Source organism: Myotis brandtii, unplaced genomic scaffold, assembly GCF_000412655.1.
Source record: "Myotis brandtii unplaced genomic scaffold, ASM41265v1 scaffold115, whole genome shotgun sequence".
In the NCBI taxonomy this organism is placed as follows: domain Eukaryota; kingdom Metazoa; phylum Chordata; class Mammalia; order Chiroptera; family Vespertilionidae; genus Myotis; species Myotis brandtii.
Genome location: NW_005353967.1, coordinates 11,468,693 through 11,487,893, shown reverse-complemented (window position 1 = coordinate 11,487,893; position 19,201 = coordinate 11,468,693). Strand labels below are relative to the sequence as shown.

Sequence of the window (19,201 nt, the reverse complement as noted above, 5' to 3'; positions counted from 1 at the left end):
CCCCCGATCGCCCCACTGCTGCTGCCAGTTGCCTCCCTCTGTGGGGTGACCAGCGGGGCAATTGGGGGGCCCCCACTGGCACCTGCCTCGGCTGGCCTGGGGCCTGTGGGCAGCTCCTGCACTGAGCATCTGCCCCCTGGTGGTCAGTGCACATCATAGCGACTGGTTGTTCCACCGTTTGGTCAATTTGCATATTAGGCTTTTATTATATAGGATAATAGATATTAATAGTGAATAAAACTTTATGGGTTTTTAAAAGAATATATAAATAAAACTCACATCATCATCAGGTCTGAATGGGTTTCCTCTTCCACCAACACCTCCTGATATGCTAAATCCAAGTTCTGGATCCTTTTCAACTCTCACTCGAATCTGAGATATCAAAATAAGGTAAGTTGCAACACAGTAACATCCATAGTTAAGTATTGGTATATTAAGTTGTAACAAACAAACATAACTATGTAGGGATTCATCTAAAACAAATACCTGGGCAGATGAAGTGAAACTATGACATGGAATATTATGTTAATGAGTTAGTGAGTTAACGGCACAGCTAGGATTATAAAGCAAAGCTCATAACTTAATCTATTGCTGTTTTATGAGAATAGGCAACCAATTAATGTTAACCCTATTGTATTTTTTAGACATGGATCTTAAAGACATAGCATACACATAAAACATGTACATTATTAGTTTCTATTTATGAAACATCTACATTACATAGTATCTCTGTCTATTGGGCAATCCATAGATCCAAAATGAATAAAGCATTTGTTCTCTAAGTTTCTAATAGTATCATTTTATCAATAAGCTATCAAAATATATGACTATATGACTAGCGACTTTTTTTTTAAAGTACTTTGTAAGATTTAATTCTCAAAGTAGTTTGGAGACTAAAGTCAAGTTTCACAAGCCGAGTGTCAAATAACCATAGCAAACCACAACATGCCAATTCAAGCTTAATGGTCTGAGGAGGAAAATGGGAGACATCTATAACACTGTTAACAATAAAAAAATATATATATTAAAAAAAGTTTAATGGCCTATTTATATTGTTGAAGAAGGTCTGCTTTCATCAATCAGTTTGGGAAAAATAACCACCTTAGGAAAGAAAGAAAATCATGCCTAAAACACTACATCTTATGTCAATTAATGAGAATGGGGGTTGGGGTCATAAAGTCAAAAAAACCCACAAAGTTTAACACTTTATAAACTTAACAGGAAACAAGACCTTTAAACACAAAATGGTTAAAAAAAACTATGTTAAAATTCTATATGGATTTATTGCTAATAATTAAATAACCTATAAAATACATTAAAAGCTTAGTCTCATATTTCAAATATTCTTGATCATTCTTACCTCTTGCCTTGCCAGCTCATGGCCTTGTCTAGGAGAACAATGGGGCTGTGTATATGGAGGCTGGTGGGCCACTTTCAGCATCAAGTAATCAATTAGTTGTTCTCTAGAGGGATGCCTTGCCACAGATGCCTGAGGAAGGGGGTGATGTATTTGACTATAATTTGCCTGAGGCCTGAGAGGCTGGCCCATCTGTCCATTACTCAAAGGCATCTAAGAAAAACATGAAGTGTCTTAAAATGACCAATAATGATGTCTTAATACAAATAGTTGGATTTTCTTCTTGGAGCATTTCAAAAGGACTAGAGGTTAACATTCTAAATCACAGTGTCATGCCACTTATACTATTTTTTCTAATTTTACAATTAAAAAAACCCCGTTTATGTTTTAATTCTAAACTTGCCTGAGTGCTTGATGATAGAATGAGTTTTCAAAGATTTTAAATGAAAGTAAATCATACCTACATTTTCAAATATTTGCTTTTCTGTCTGATATAAATGCATGTATTATTCTCACATAACCAAATGTTAAAATGGTAAACAGTATGCCAAAAATCTTAAATTTAAGTAAGCCCATTAAAAGGGTATCTTTTCCTATACTATCTTTAATTTCTCACATGTACATAAAACATGCATTTGCCAATGGTTTTTCTTTAAAACAAAAGTAATTTTTTGGTAGAATATTTTCCTAATCCTGTATCTTTTCTATATTTATTCCTTTCTTTCTAGAATTAACAAGCCAATTCAGCTATGTAGTGCTGTGTATCAGTTAGCAATTTCAAAACTCTCTAAATATTAATTCCATAGAATAGTAACTACAAAAACAAAACTTTGACATTCTATTTTACTTTTCACATGCTAAACAAAATATTTGAGATTATTTTGGTGTTTTAAGAGAATTACCTTTGTTTTAACGCCTTTCATTTTTAGAGATTAAATCTGAATTTAAAATCACCTCGTAAAAAAAGAGGAACCAATGTAACAATCTGAACAATAAAGATTTAATTAAAAATAAATAAATAAAATCACCTCGTAGCATTTGGCTAATAGCTTATTCTGTTAGTGAGGAACCTGTCTGGCAAATAAGGTTACATTTGTATTGTAAATATTTGCATGTGAAGAGATTCTGATTGGAAGAGGAAATAAATGTTTAAGCTATTCAGTTACTTAAAACATCATTGTTGATTATTAATAAAAGATGACCTCATCCACATGGAAATCATAGAAAAATTGTGAGGGAAATATCTGAACCCTATTTCCCTAAAAATTATCCAAAAGTAGAAAAATTGGAAATGCTTTTCTTTGTAAACCTTGCTTTGGTAAAGATGATTTTCACTTTTTAAAAGAGTCCTGTTTTTCACTGTTTTATATTTGAGAAGCTAGTTTATTCTGAGGACTGGAAACATATGTGAGTGTTTAATGACAGATGGTATTAGCACAAAGATGTCAGTATTTCCTGAAAAGTCTTTTACTGGGTATTTGCCACTCGATCACTGTAGATTTGAAGCAGTTAGTTTGCCCAGGAGTACCTAAGTAGTTGTGCTGTTTCTTTATTACTTACACACAACTCGGTAGACAGAACTTGCTTTTCTCCATGTTTATATCATTTTTTTCCTATGTGCAAATTCAATACTTTTCTCCTGTGGAGAATTCTCCAGACAATAATTACTTGTGACCCATTCTTAAGGCTCCTTGACACCCAGATACTTATTAGTGCCTGACTTTCTACATCAATGTTAAACGTACTCGGGTAATATATTAAGCTATGTATAATACACAGGTGGCTAAGAGCAATAAAAAGGATAAAACAAACTCAGCAATCTAAACCATACAATGGATTTTAAAATGAAAAAACAAAACTGGATAACAGAGCTCAACTAAAAGAAAAACCAAAAAATGATAGATATGTATGAAGTTAAATGTTATGTGGCTGGGTTTCTACTCTCAAGAACAATATAAAAATTTATATCATATATAACTATGCTTCATAATTATATCTGGTTATACTAGGATATGGAATTAGTTAAGAGAAAGGACAGAAGAGAGTACTAAAGAAAATAATTATCGCCCCAGCCGGTTTGGCTCAGTGGATAGAGTGTTGGCCTGCAAGCTGAAAGGTCCCAGGTTCGATTCGGGTCAAGGGCACATGCCCGGGTTGTGGCCTCGACCCCTAGTGGGGGACTTGCAGGAAGCAGCCGATCCATGATTCTCTCTCATCATGGATGTTTCTATCTCTCTCTCCCTCTTCCTTCCTCTCTGAAATCAGTAAAAAAATGTATATATTAAAAAAAAAAGAAGAGAAAATAATTATCTATCTGGCTTTGGTGACAGAAAAATAAACTTTCTAAATGAGTGACACTTTAGCTACAAAATTAATAATAAACCATCATCTATTCTACCACATATAAAAGTTACATTTAAAGTATTTTAATATGCTCCTGGTAATAGTAAAACAATTTCAAATGAAGAATTTAAGGTAGGTTCAAGTTTAACTCTTCAAATAGGTTTATCACGAATGCCAAAATCCCTTTGATTCAAATGATAAAATAAGTAGGTGATACTATAGACATACAAAATAATACAACAAAATAATTCACTAGTGTAGGAAAAAATCATGGAATAAATTGAAAAATAGCAGAATACAATTTTCTATTTCTCAATTATTTTAAAAATAAATCCTTACTAATAACTAAGCAAGGAAGGAAAGTTCTCAAAAAAGTATTTTCAGTGTTAAAGCATCTATGCTATTTCTAGTTCAAAAACAACAAACATAGTAAGCTCACAGATACCACTTTATTTCCTGAGCACCTACTTTCAAGCTGTCTGGAGGAACATCTTTGTGACTAAGTGTAGCTGATGAGTAGTTGTGCTGTCCTGAAATGAATATATCATCTTGACAAGGATCTCCTGGACAGGATGTCTGGGGATGCTTCAAATTAGGGGAAAATAAAAAATAAAGAAGTAATGATCTTTAAGATGTACAACCAAATGATGATGACACTTGAGAGATTAGGAAAAAAATAGTGCTATAGAAAGATGAAGAACCAAATGAAACATTAACATCACAACTGCCATCAATCTGAGTACCTTTATGACTGATGTTAACTAAACTGATCATTGTAATCATTTTGCAATATATACGTACATATATCAAATTATCAAGATACACACCTTGGACTAATACAATGTTATGCCAATTTCATCTCAATAAAACTGGAAAAAAAAAACCTAGCACTTTTAGCCATCTTCCAAAGTTAATGGCAAAATGTTTTCTTTTTTTGTTTTTTTTCTGACCAGGGCTGGGGATTGAGCCTACAATCCAGGTACATGTCCTTGACTGGAATTGAACCTGGGACCCTTCAGTCCGCAGGCCAACGCTCTATCCACTGAGCCAAACAGGCTAGGGCTGTTTGTTCTTGTAATATATAAAACATATATACAGATACACAATGTTATTTCTTTATAATGCTTTTAGTTTTATTTACAATAATAGCTAGCTGTAACACTTTGAGACACACTCTTAATCCAATTAAGAGTCCCAAATTTTAAGAGCAACTAAAATATATTCCTGTTGAGCACCACAAAAAGTTTTTTGGCAAAAAAATTACCTGATGTTCTTTCAACAGCATAGTCTATCACCGAGGATTTTCTTTTAAATGATGAGCAGTACCAATAAACATACCGTTAAATAAAACTTATTTTACCCTAATTTTATCATACTAATATTAGTCAGCTCCATATTTTCAAAAGCACTGGTTTGGGGAAATGCTTTTAAAATTAACTAACCAGAATTCCTATTTTTATATGTCAAGTGATACCCTTATATTATAGCTTATCTCACTGATAGTTTTAGATTAAAAGTAGATGCAATTTCATTATCTTGAACATTTCTTATAAATATACTGGGATGCAAGATACCTAAAATTTTCATTTTAATTTCATTCTAAATACACTTAGCTATATTTTAGAAAACTAGAGAAATTGTTACTTTCAAAACAGTACATGGGTAGCAATATAAATATGCAAATTACATCATGTTGAAAAATACTTTGAATCTACTTCATTATGATATGCCACAGGATACATATAAACCCAAGGGTTTATAATGTAATCTTAGAAACTGTATCTGCAACAGATCTATCATGTACGGTTAATTGCTAGTTCAAACCATGGCTTAGCATTTTTAGTACTTTGGTCTAATTTTGTGTATTTAATTAAATGAAAACTTTATTTTCCTTCTCCATTTTTCAGCTGTGCTTTCAGAATGCATAAAAATCAACTTAGCTCATAGCTTAAGTTTAAAGTCAAGCCTGAATGTACAACTATGTTTATTTAATCTTTAAAAGAACAAGTATATTATAATTGAAAAAGTAAAATGCAACAACAGACTCAAAGGCTCTGAATTTAAGAATAACAAGCAAAAAATATTAATGTGTAAGAATTTGTAAAGAACAATTGTTCCAGATGACTGCAAGATTACCCCTGAGTTAATAAAGGCCCCTGTCTTTACTTTGACTTCAGCTAGAATAGTGCCAGAACCCTCTCTCTCCCTGTTTCAATCTGGTAAGTTACAAAACGATTGCTGCCACTATAACATAACATAGAAACCAAGTGGTGTCAGGTGACAGAAGGCAAAGCAAGATGGGTGAGACACAGTCAGAGCCAAGCTCCTATCCTAGAACAAATCATGAGTATATTAAGAAGGGGTGAGGATGGGGAGAGTAGATGCTCAGGAAAAAGCAAAGCACCCCAAAGTAAGCAGAGTCAATATGGAAATAAAACTGGGGAGGGGATAAAATAAGGTCATAAGGGAGAAAGGTCTTTTCAGGATGGAAGGAGAGGGGCAGAGGAAATATTTATTTGGAGGCTATGCTACTACCTCAAGTTGTTAGGAAGAGAAAATCTTAAAACAGAGCCAGGCCAGAGTTGTTCTGTTCTTTCTCCTTCTCTGCTATTCTTACACCCTATCCTTAACTTTCACTATTAAAAGAATAAACCTTTCATTTTCACCACGAATGACTATGGCTGAAATGTGGGTAATAAAGAATTTGGGTTTTGTCTTTTCATTGTACTTATTGCAATTTCTCAGCCTCAATTTTTATATTTAGCTACTTATGATCAAACTTAGTTCCACTTACTTCTTAGTGCTTTTTTTGGCCAATACTCAATCACTAACATGAAAACTACTGCTCCCCACAACTCCTCTGTGGATTACATATGGCACAGTCTTAAAATCTTGAGTTTAGGGAGAGCAAGCTAGTTTCAAGAGAGAAAGCACTACAAATAATAATTTTTAACCCTTCTCAGTTATTTCTATTGCTTACCCATTTTTTACATAAAAAAAGAGTTGACTACATCCTTAGTTATGACCATAGAAACCTAAGAGATAAAGACTAAATCAGCTTTGCAGCAAGTTTTAGCACTGAGCCATGGTGGAACTGGGAGGTAACAAGATACCTAACCCCACAGCAAATTTTATTTTCCAGAAACGTTAAAACATTAAAATGTGGGGTTTGTTTCTCTCTGTGCACTAAAGTACTGGTCTACTGCAGGTACTCACTCGGAAAATGTGCCCACCAGAACCTCTTCCGTCTGCAACACAAAAGGCAAGACTGCCTTGGCTGCCATGCAGGTCCCTAGAGCTGCCACAGTGAAAGCTGCTTACAGCAGTGAAATTGGAATTAAAGGACCGTGACAGCACGCTCTGAATGAAGAGGGGATAGATTTAACAGATTAGTGTAGCATGCAAAATTTACAAGACATGTTATGTATAGATGCATTTACAAGTAAGCCCAATACCACACAGAAATATCATGCAACATGGAATTTCAGTGCCACTGAAAGAAACTGGCACTATTTACCATATAGATACATGACAACATACAAATATACACACAAATCACATGTAATCCCACCATTCAAGTTTAGACATCAAAAAATAGGAATTGATGTCATACCTAGATGTATCTGTACAGCTATACACGGGACACAAACTAATTCCTCTCTAAAGATAAATTTTACCAACAACCAGTTAAGTCAAAATAAATTTCTAGAGTCTGCTTCATTTTACAGAGGTTATCTTATTATTAAATAAAAGCAGAGTTTAAATACATAATATAGCACAAATTATATTTGGCAAAACATACTAGGCTCTTGGCCATTGTAAAAGTTTAATATAAACACAGAATTTTAGGATATAACATTTAAAAGGCTCCCACTGCTCTATAATTACCAAAATAAAAACAAAAACTAGAAAGTGCACATATAAAAACTTTCTCCCATCCAAATAAATAGATATAAAAAACATTATATTTTAGGAGTTAGTAGTGCCCTTTGCTGCTTCAATACAAAGAACAATTGATAGAATCCTTCCAAATATTGAGTTTATATAAATGTCTAATCACTAATCCTAGGGCTGCCTGAAAAATGTACCTCAGTAAATGCACTGCCTGATTCTCATTATTCCTGCTTCTTTACTTCCAGAGTTGTTAACTGCTATTCTTTCATGTAAATGCTTTTAGTCATGTTCCTGAATATTTAGAGTCTGATGGTAAAACTGAGAGAAACCACATTTTGAGCATGGCTTGTAATGAAGAAATATGAAATGACGTTACAAGCATTTCTATGTTACTCTTAGGGACTATACACCTTCTCCAGATTATGAAATTGATGTCTACTATTAAGAAACATTAACATGACATTCCAGAATTAAATGGATCTATAAAATTACAAGGTAAATTTTTAGTTATTTTGTAGATTTTAAAGTAGTAACTAAAGAAAAAGCTAAACTTAATAGGCTAGGCCTGTACTTTTCCAAACCATTTCACGATAAATAAGGATTTAGCAGAGGCAATTCAGAGGTTCCATAAACAGCTGGTTAGAATGTAAAAATAAAGAAATTATACACACAGTTACATACACATGGTTTGTTTTAACATGTTGTTAACTTGAGTGGACTGACTGACCCTGTTTAAGGATATGTAGATTTGAAACAAAGCCTATTATGCCATCTTTGAACACATATGACGTTTTGTAAATATTTCACTGAATAAGAAGGCTTATGCTCAGAACAGGTCTGGTTTTTAATTCAGGCTTTGCTCAGACACTCATATAAAACTGCACTCCATCACAACACATGGAAACACTGAACAGAACAGTGTTCGGCAAATGTCCTGAGCATTGTTGTTCATTACATGCAAACAGTTGCATAAGAGCAACTGAACATAAAAATTATCATGTTGTGTTAATCTTTAATCATATCTGGTTGAGTGCTTACGTATGTAAGTTGTTTTAATTTAATAAGTACTATTAGCAAATGCTGACTTAATAATTCAACTTCGAAATAAAAAATTTTATTCATTTTCAGTGTTGTTAAATTTTATTTATAAATAAGTCTTGAGATTTTTGAGGTGAAACCTATTTTATATGTGTGGATTCTAGGTAGTTTGTTGGGGTGGGAGAGGTGTGACTACCACAACGTTTCAAAACCAAGTAAGGGTCAATAACTTATCTATTTCTATATTATTAATAAACTCCCAGCTGGGCAAAGTAGCAACTTTTGATTGGGGGACTTACCCCTAGAGGTAGGAAAGGCATTGTGAAATTCCCTGAAGAAATTTTTCAAATGTCCACCATGCCATCAGAATTATGTTTTGGGGAGGAAAGGGGGATTACAGAGGAGCAAATAGAGATCTTTCATCAACCTCCACCATTGTCAATCAATACTTTCCAGTTTGGAGTCTACATCACATTGCCCTATGCATTTCCTCGTTTCACTTCAATTCTCATCTCTAAATTACCAGTGGGCAAAATTGAGACACTACTTTCATATACTCTCCAAGCAACCGTATGGCAAATTTCTAAATATAAAAAGCAGAAAGGCACAATGAACAATGTAGTGGCTGCTACTTGCTTCCATTTACTAAAGTCCAGGCACTCTCTGTCAGAAAGGAAAGTAATGGGAAAATAGCCATTGGAGATGTCAACTAATATTAATATACTAGAGGCCTGGTGCACAACATTCGTGCACTGGGGGTGGGGGAGGTCCCTCAGCCCAGCCTGCTCCCTCTTGCAGTCTGGGACCCCTTGGGGGATGTCGCAGAGGTGGGAGAGGCTCCCACCACTGCCACTGCACTTGCCAGCCATGAGCCCGGCTTCTCTCAAGGGATGTCTGACTGCTCGCTTAGGCCTGCTCCCTGCAATTGGACATCCGTAGCACTGCCACGGAGTGGGGAGAGGCTCCCGCCACCAACGCTGCACTCACTAGCTTTGAGCAAAGCTTCTGGCTGAGCGGCGCTCCCACTGTGGGAGTGCACTGACCACCAGGGGGCAGCTCCGCATTGAGCGTCTGCCCCCTGGTGGTCAGTAGGCATCATAGCGACTGGTCGTTCCACCATTTGGTCGATTTGCATATTAGCCTTTAATTATATAAGATAGTATAGTATAGTATAGTATAGTATAGTAAACAAACTCAGCTCATCCTCCAAATCTGCTATTCCTCCTCTATGTTCAGTAGTAGTTACTAGCATTCCTCAAAACCAGTTAGTTATTCCAGGCACCAATCTCAAGTTTAATTTCTTGATTCAATGACTGATTATAGGAATATTACAATTAAAAGTAAATTCTTATCAAGTCTATTTCAGAACTGCCTCTTAAATTCATTTCTTTCCCTCAATTCCACTAATATATTCTCATGTATTTTCGGGACTACTACTAGATGGCTTCATCACCCAGTCAACTTAACTCTGTAGCCTCTCCTCCTCAAACCCAGTACCACACCAGAAGTTTATTTATAAAACAGCTATATTACTTCTCTGCTTAAGAGATTTCCAAATTTGTCAGCAAAAACATACAAGTTCAAAGAACCTCAACTGTATGTACAAAGTTATAGCTGAAACACAATAAATAGATGAGAATGAAGTTACCTAACCTTACAGATGGCTTAGTTATTTAAAGTTGAGAGAACAGCATTGCATAGAGCTAACAATTACAGGCAGAGATGCAATGTGGACTGATATAAGGTACTAATTATATTTTAGGTGTTTATTTCTGAAAAATTCGACTTAAGGAATTTTTTAAAATAATGACTAATTGAGGTTGTATATTTTTAAAAAACCAGTATCTTATATTTAATAAACAGAGGTAAGATAATTCTTGGGTAAAATCCACTGAGAGGTACCAAGCTAAATCCTAAAGAAAGAATATGCCTTATACATTTGAGCACAGAACTGTGACACTAATATATGAGTTTTACAGGATATGTAAAAATGTTAACTTCTTTCAAAAAACAAACATCTATACACTATAGTAGAGCCAGACAAGTGAGTTTAAATAGGTCACAAATGCAATTCGAAAAGAGTAATGCCATGCCAGAAGCCATCTGTGTCAGTGACAGTGTTAGTCATATAACTGGGGGGAAAAAATCTTAGATGAAATATTTACATTTACAGTACATCTGTTTTTCTGTTAACTGTACAATAAACTGCTTATTTTTTGCATACATATTTACATAATCAATTATTAATAGATGACAAGAGGTCAGAAAATGCTAAACAGAGGTACATATGTATATACATGTATTATTCATAGTATGTGTGGCACAATCTAAAAACCATACACAAAAATAAATAAAATGAATGTAAGCCTATCAAAAAAATATTGGGGAGTAAAAGAAGGGAGAGAAGCTTATACTACCATCTCAACTGCTCTGAGTCTGACAAGTCGGAACTTGGAACTCTATTGTCAGCACCAAGGAAAAACTCCTAGAATATAAATATATAGGGTGTCCCCCCAAAATGTATACATTTTCAACAGCTGATAGCTCAATTTTGAAAATGAAATGTATTTTAATAAACACTGCCATTATAATTATTCAAAGTGTATGCATACATTTTTTAAGGACATCCTATATATTCAATAATCCAGAGTATCTTGTTTCACCTTGTTTTAAAAAAACCCCAAGAATGCCAAATTTGTAAAGGAAAATCAGTAAATTCGTGAGAAGAATGAAAAAATACATGTTTAATTACCTTTTCTAACTTTTTGGCTTCTATATGTCGTAGTACTTGTTCTCGCCAATCATGAGGAACTTTATTTTTTCCTGGAGGATCTAATAAAGAATGCTCAGAACCAACCCTTGCATTTGGTCTTTTTGAAGGACTAGTCCGTGAATAATTGAAATCACTAACTGACATAGTTCTCTCTGGTATTTCACTAACTGAGGGTCGAGCACTTTGAGGCCTAGATGTATTTGGACCATCAATGCTATATGTTCGTGCAGAAAGAGGTCTCTGTGATCCTGACATCATTGGAGCAGTTCTTCCCACTGAATGTAACTCCCTGTATGATAAATAATCTCCTTCAGGGATTTGGGCCCGCCTTGTGGGACCTGGCTCACTAACATTTACAGAGGCTGTAGAGGACACACTACTTTGTCGCTGAATTGTATTTCGAGTTGCTCCAGGAATGAGTCGGTCATTTGGTGAGATGGCCCAAATTTCCCCATGTCTTCCTGGGCCAAGTCTTGGATGTAAATGGTATCCAGTATTAGCTCGAACATTGTTATGGTTAGAGAAATTCATATTGGCAGAATGTTTATTAGCATAACTGTGGTTTTCTGTGCTCTCTGATCGAGGAAGGCGCTGAGAAGGAAAAGTGACGTGATCCATTTGGGGATTTTGTTTGGAGTGCCACAAAGTGTCCTTGACTGCAGCGCTGCTACTGTACTGGATGTTATATTGTGGAGGACCATATATCTGAGGCGCAGATTGTGGACCACTTGCTACGGGGCCTCTTATATTTGGCTCTTCAGGATTATGATTTGAATCAAACTTAAAAATTGCCTTTGTACCTGATATTAAATCAGAAGATGAAGAAGAACCAGTAAATACTTGCAATGGTTGATCATACAAAAGTGTAGCTGACTTGCTCCTGACTATATTTTTTCCATCAATAGTAGATGTGACTTTAGCTGTTGCACTTGGCTGCTGAAGTCCATTATCACTAAGAATGTCATAGATTTTTAGCTCTCCAGTCTCCATATTAGTTATGCTATGAGATTTTACAACAGACCCAACTGGCCCACTTCTCTGAGGGGAGAGATCTTCGGTGCTCTTGGAAATACCCATATCAATAGAAGGATCAGTGTCCTGGGGCTCAGTCTTCCGAGGAGACTGTGGAGTTTCCTCAGAATGTCCATTCACCTTATTTACACATTCCAGATTAGGACACTTGTTTCCATTTTCCAAGCGCTCAGCTTGTCCTTTAGCATTAACGCTTAAAAAGGCCGTTCCAAGCATGATATCCTGTGCCTTTGATCTTTCTATTCTCTCTGGTTGAAATGTATCATTGGTTATAAGTTTATGAAGATTCATATTGATATGGTCTAATTTGTGAGATTCATCAGATGTGGCTATTGAGTCAATACCTTTCTCAATAAGAACTAATCGTTCCTCAATATTCAAATCATATTCAGGTAAGTTGAAATCTTTTTTATCATGAACCTTGAATTGTTCCTCTGTTGAATGGTTTAAAATATCTCCATTTTGTAAAAGGCTGTTAAAATTTTCATCTTCTTGCCTAAAACAAAAATAATGTTATCAAAAACATCATAAAGCCCAGTTTTCTTAGTAATGGGAGATTTATATTAAATGGAGAAAAGTAAAACTATCTGAAAATTTATAATCAAGATTAATTTTCATCAATGTCATAAATCACTTAGTCACAATATAGTTTGAGCTAAGTAAAGAAAAAAATTATGTGTCCTCTTCTGGTACAGCTTTTCACAAATGTGCTAAAATATGAAATGCTTGCCCTGCCGGTGTGGCTCAGTGGTTGAGTGTCGACCTATAAACCAGGAGGTCACGGTTCTTTCCCAGTCAGGGCACATGCCTGGATTGCGGGCTTGATTCCCAATAGGAGGCATGCAGGAGGCTGCCGATCAATGGTACTCTCTCATCATTGATGTTTCTCTTTCCCTCTCCCCTCCTCTCTGAAATAAATAAAAATACACTTTAAAATATGACATGCTTGAAAGATGGGCAGATACATGGAGAAAGAGCCAATAATTTGAACAGTTGAGTAAAACGCACAGAACATTTTTATGAATAATTCCGAAACCTTATATTAGCTATAGTTATCATAATAACTGTTATTAGATTCAAATATATAGATAAGGAAATTATATGAAGAACTAAACAATAGCTCTACAAAATATGAAATATCAAAACTGAAATTAACCCTGGCTGGTGTTGCTAAATGGTTAGAGTGTTGGTTTGTGCACCAAAGGGTCTTGGGTTTGATTCCTAGTCAAGGGCATGTTACCTGGGTTGCAAGTGTGATCCCTGGTCCAGTGGGGTCTCATGTGGGAGGCAACCAATCATTGTGTCTCTCTCACAGTGATGTCTCTCTCTCTCTTTTTCCTTCCTTACCTCCCTCTTCCTCTAAAATTCAATGGAAAAAAATATCCTCGATGAGGGTTAACAACAACAACAACAAAAAAAAAAACACACAAAAAACAAACAAACAAATAAAATACACAAAAACCTGAAAGTAAACTTAATCTACATTGAATTTGGGAAATATTTAAAGGTGATATTCCAAAATTACAGAAAATACTTTATTTCTGCTTGGTAATATGAAAACATGATTGTGTCTTCGAATTGTATTTCAAAAAGTAGTCAAGTTATATTTCAACAAATATTCCTTAATATTAATCTTTCCATTAGGTAACAAATAATACTCATGATTAGAAATACAACAGAGATACAGCTATATCTTTCTTAGCCTTTATTTCATTATATAAAAAACATGATTTAGAATATACTAAACTACTTCCCAACATCAGTAAAATTTTATTATTCAACAAATTACTCATTATCTTAACATCTAAAAGGTTATAAAAATTAATAATCTACCATACTGGGTCTTAACCTCAAATTCAGAGAACAGATATAAATGATTAATCATAATTACAACTACATAACAGCTAAACTCATTTTGAGATAAAAAAGGCATTTTTCTTTTCCAACAATATGAATCAATACATACAAAAATTTGACTTAACTATGTCGCCTGGAGCATAACAACAATTGAACTCTAAAAAATATTTAGCAATATCCATACATTAAGCTTTGGGTTCAGTAGTAACCCAAATCTTTCTATCAAATACTCTACCTGATAGATTAACATCAAAGTAAAATGGTACAGTCTTACTTTGATAACCAAATTTGAGAGCCCAAATAATAAATTCGTTTTAAACTCCAGCTAAATTCCAACATGTAGGAATTAAGCCTTTTTAGAAAAGTTGACCTATAAATTTAAGTCTAATCCAAAGATACATCACTAATCAAAAGTATTTAAATAAATCCTTTAATTTGGGGCATCACCCCAAAATGATCTTGCATTTCTAATCCTAAAAGTATCAGTTTCTAATTGAATTACCCCAAAATAGGTTATTTATGTTGTAATATCTAGAACTGTTCAACCTTTTAATGAAGAAAATAAGAACATATTTTAAATCTTTTCGCCGCCCCCTTAAAAAACTAAAAGGGAAATGTATAAAAGCTAAAATAATTAGTAATAAAGTGGAGAAGAAACCATATACTGCCTGAATCACTTCTATATTTGTGAAATCCTTAGGTTGGTCATATATATTTATTTGCATTTCTAGCTCTATTTTTTGTAAAAATAAATTATTTTGTTAAGATATTTACAAACCTTCTTTTGGAATTAATACCAATATGAGTTTGTTTCACTGGAGAGCAGAGTGAGGTATCTTGACTACTATCAGTATTAAGAGAAACTGAATCAGACATCCGGGATGGAGAAGAACAGTTGCTATTATTCTGATTGCTATTGTGTGTAACTTCATCTGATAAAGAATCTATATCCTTTGTATCATCTGAAAGAAAGAAAGAAACAAACAAAAAACTCAAGCCACTGATAAAGTCACCAAAAATCCTGTGTGAAATACTTCCCAGTGATGACAAATAGCATTTTATATTGCCCTGGTTCAACGTATAAGGTAAAGAATTATATAAATTAATAGATAACCAGAGGCATCTATAAAAATTCAGCCTTAATACACACAAACATGAAAGAATTTTAAAATAGTGACAGATACCTTTACTTTTTAAAAATATAACCAAAGTTAGGTTACCCAGAATTTTATTAGTTTGAATTACTGACAAGATTATATTATTCAATGTGTTCTAAGGCTATGGGTTAGTTTTAGTAAATATGCTTTCCCACTCATTTCAAAGTATAGTTTATAGCCTTATGTAAACTTATCTTGGGGAGAAATTATATCATACATGTAAGGAATTGTTTTTATCTATTCTGACAATAAAAATGAGCAATGCAGTCAATCAAAAAACAACCACCAAACAAATCGAAAAATTTTCACAAGGTCAGCTCTCTCTTCATATTTTTAAATCATTTAAAAAAATTGTACATGAATACTGAACTCTTCATATGTGAGATGGCTTTATGTGTAACAATAATATAAACAGAAATAGACAATATTCATATTCCAGTATAGGTAGGTAGTATAAATAGTATTTTTAAAAGTAGTGATAAAAAAAGATAACATAATATCTTAGAACCCTCAAGAATGTTTTTAACTAACTCAATTCTAGCCAAATCATAGAAAGAGTATATATATAGATACAGTCATAGATTCCATGAATCTGAATTAAGGATATTTTTGCTGTTCCAAATATTTCAGTTCAAGTAGTCTAGATTGTGTTTACAGTTAAAAACAGTAGCAGAGGGCTCTCTAATTCAACTTTAAGGTATTAGGGTCTCAGATTATGAATTTTTAAAATAATGTTAAACTATCTGTAACAATTTCTTTCCTAGATATATCCTTCTTCTTCCAATTCCAAATCATGGGACAATTGTGATCATTAGATAACATGTAAAATATTTAGCATATAGCAAGTAGCAATTAGTAAGTATTCAACATATATTACCACCATTATTATTATGAAATCCAAGCTATTTGAGGAGCACCTTGCTAGCAAATTTCATTAATGCCATAAAGGCAATAGCTGGATCAATACTTGGTGGAGGTAATATAGAGATGTTCAGACACTAGTGGGGAGGAGTGAGGGAAGGTTAAAAGGAAGAGACAGATATCCTTCAAGTCCCCTTTTATGTTAAATGAAAGAATGGCTGGAAAAAGAATGGTTTAAAATAAGTTCTGGGATAGATAAAATAATAACAAACATCTACTATACATCCAGTATTGGGCTAGGTTTCAGTACATTGAATAATCTAGTATATTTAATATTCACAAACTCCTTCATTAGCCTTACTTTATGTCAAATTAGATATGTACACATGGATAAAATTAGGCTCCTCAAGGATCATACAGTAAATAAGTGGTAGAAATGGAATCATAATCTAGACTTGTCTCCCTATAAAGTCCATGTCCTTGTAAGTAGACATGCATGAGGGAAGAAAAAAGGTCTATCAAGATTTTCCTTTAACAACAAGAGAGAGAAGAAAAAGACCTTTCAAAAAAGTATGTTTTAAAAATTGTTGCTAAAAAGTGTTTTAAATAACATAATGACATTTAATGATATTCCAAAACAATTATACATTTTATTCAGCTCATTTCTAATCTCAGAGCTTTCCTTCACAGCTAACCTTTTTTGCTATTACTAAGTGCTACCACTTTTGGCTGGATAATAGAGGTTTCAATTAATGGTGGTCGCATCTCTGCCATTTTCATCTCTTCATCAGAAGAAAGTTCTTCAGATTCCTAATTTAAAGACAAAAGAGTGAAAACATTTATGAAAATGGATTGTTTTTTTTTAAATGAATAAATATTACGTCATAAGAACTTTATAAAGAGAAAAGAATATTTAGAACATATATGAAACCTTTTTATAGTAAGTGACTAAAAGTAGTATACGATTTAAAAATTTTTAAGCTACAGCAATAAAACTGTGGTAGTTATTAACAATATTCCAAAGCACCTATGGGATAATTTCCTGGGGCAGACCTTAATTCAAATGTATTAATGATTACTATGTGCCTAGTACTATGTCAGGTGCCAGAGAAATAAAAATACATAAAACACAATCCCTGCCATTGAAAAACAGTTTGCTCCAACAAAAACCTCTTCTTCCCATAATCCTCAAATTTATGGCTCCAAGGATCACTGGGTTCCAAGGAATCAGAAGAACTGAGATGTTCTTTTACTAATATAAATTAATAACAATTTTTGCCCAATTTGAAGACAGAATTTTATATTCTCCAGGAATTTTTCTCTAATATTTGGCAATTATCCCAAGCTATCTACCATTGAGAGCTATTTTGGGTAGGAAACAAAAAGACCTATTAATGGGAAAAATTTAATATTGTATATATTACATATAAAATCAGCTTAAATTATTCTACTAATATGATAAAATAAATAAAAGGTTTTAAATAGGTGTTCTCTTAAAAGTGCTAAGACTTTTAGGTACTCATAAGTGCCATAATAAAGATATGGACTGGAGTTGGCAAATGTTCAGTGAAAAGGCTAGTCAACATTTTGCACTTTGAGAATAGTCTGTTTCAACTTCTCAACTCTGCCGTGTGGACAAGTGGTCATAGACAATAATATAAACTAATGACCATGGCTATGTACCAGTAAAACTGAATTTCATCCCATTTTTCATATCTTGAAATATTCTTTTGATTTTTATTCCACCATTTAATAATGTAAAAGCTGTTCTTAGCTTGCAAGCCATACAAAAACAGGCAGAGGCCAGATTTGGGCCACAGTGTTTTTTTTAACCCTGTTTAAAACTGTATGATGATGGAAAGCATTAGTAGAATAGGAAAAGAATGTAATTTGGTTTAGTTGTGATGGGTGAGTTAAGAAAGGAATGATATTCTGAGTAGAGGAAGGACGGAAATAAGAAAGGATGGCAAATCTGCGCCATGCAGCTGGAGCTCAGGATAAGTGTGGGAGAGACAGAAAAGGGAGACTGGATTACATGGTGAAAGATTATGCTCCGAGTATGGACTCAATTAAGTATGTGTTGGCTGTGACTCGAGGTTGCCAAGCCAGGAACTTACAAGATCAGACTATCTTTTAAACTAGTAATGCTGGTATTAAGAAGGTATAGGAAGAGACTGGCAGAAAGGCATCTAGCTTTCACAATAGCCCTGAAGAAAAGAGACTGCATCTGTCCTTAGGCAATGGCAGTGATGGCTAGCAAAGAGATAAAGAAATTTTGGAATTAACAGGACTTAGTGACAGAATGAATGGGATAAGAAGGGGCAAATGGTCTGTTCTAATCTTTTATATCTGCAGCATTTAAACTGCTGGCCAGACTTCTCCTTCATGAAATTGTATTATTCCTGGGCTCCTGGGAACTGCAGTCTCTACATCTCCTCCCACCTTTCTCCTTTGCTCACATCACAATCTTCCTGCAGCTAGCTCATATTTTTTCCTTTCTTATTCTTTCCCCCTGGATGGAATCACTTTCTTCAATAATTATGTTTAATGTAGACATATATCCCATTTATAATCTAGCTTTTGTTTCTCACTTGAGCTAAAGATCCCAACTATCTAATGAATATGTCTATCTGATGGTTTTGTCATTTCTTCAAATTCCACCTATCCAAAACAAACTTGTCCTTCCTTGTCTATTTGTTCTCTTAACACATTGTGTACCGCACAGAAATGTCTAAGACATACGCTGGGGACCGCACGTTTTTGGGCAAACTGCACGTTATTTAAATCATCATAACTACAGATCATAATGCACTTTAGGTGTTGTTTTCAATAATTTATAACATTTTTATTTACAAAAACAATTAAACAATTAAAGTTCCTAGTACTTTT

At 34.0% G+C, this 19,201-nt stretch overlaps 1 protein-coding gene across 10 annotated transcripts in view; it reads right to left on the bottom strand.

Moving 5' to 3' along the window:
• The window catches only part of ERBB2IP (erbb2 interacting protein), a 117,427-nt gene that overhangs the window by 3,762 nt on the left and 94,464 nt on the right, over window positions 1–19,201 (bottom strand). For 5 of the 10 annotated variants that reach the window (XM_005857950.2, XM_014549136.1, XM_014549132.1 and 2 more), the window contains 7 exons: window positions 17,008–17,122; window positions 15,073–15,256; window positions 11,385–12,933; window positions 6,917–7,060; window positions 4,169–4,285; window positions 1,361–1,570; window positions 280–372 (listed from right to left, as the gene is read on the bottom strand). In XM_005857950.2, the coding sequence (XP_005858012.1) occupies window positions 280–372; window positions 1,361–1,570; window positions 4,169–4,285; window positions 6,917–7,060; window positions 11,385–12,933; window positions 15,073–15,256; window positions 17,008–17,122 (2,412 nt within the window). The remainder of the gene's footprint in view (window positions 1–279; window positions 373–1,360; window positions 1,571–4,168; window positions 4,286–6,916; window positions 7,061–11,384; window positions 12,934–15,072; window positions 15,257–17,007; window positions 17,123–19,201) is intronic. The other 5 variants (XM_014549146.1, XM_014549155.1, XM_014549141.1 and 2 more) reach the window with 4 other exon arrangements.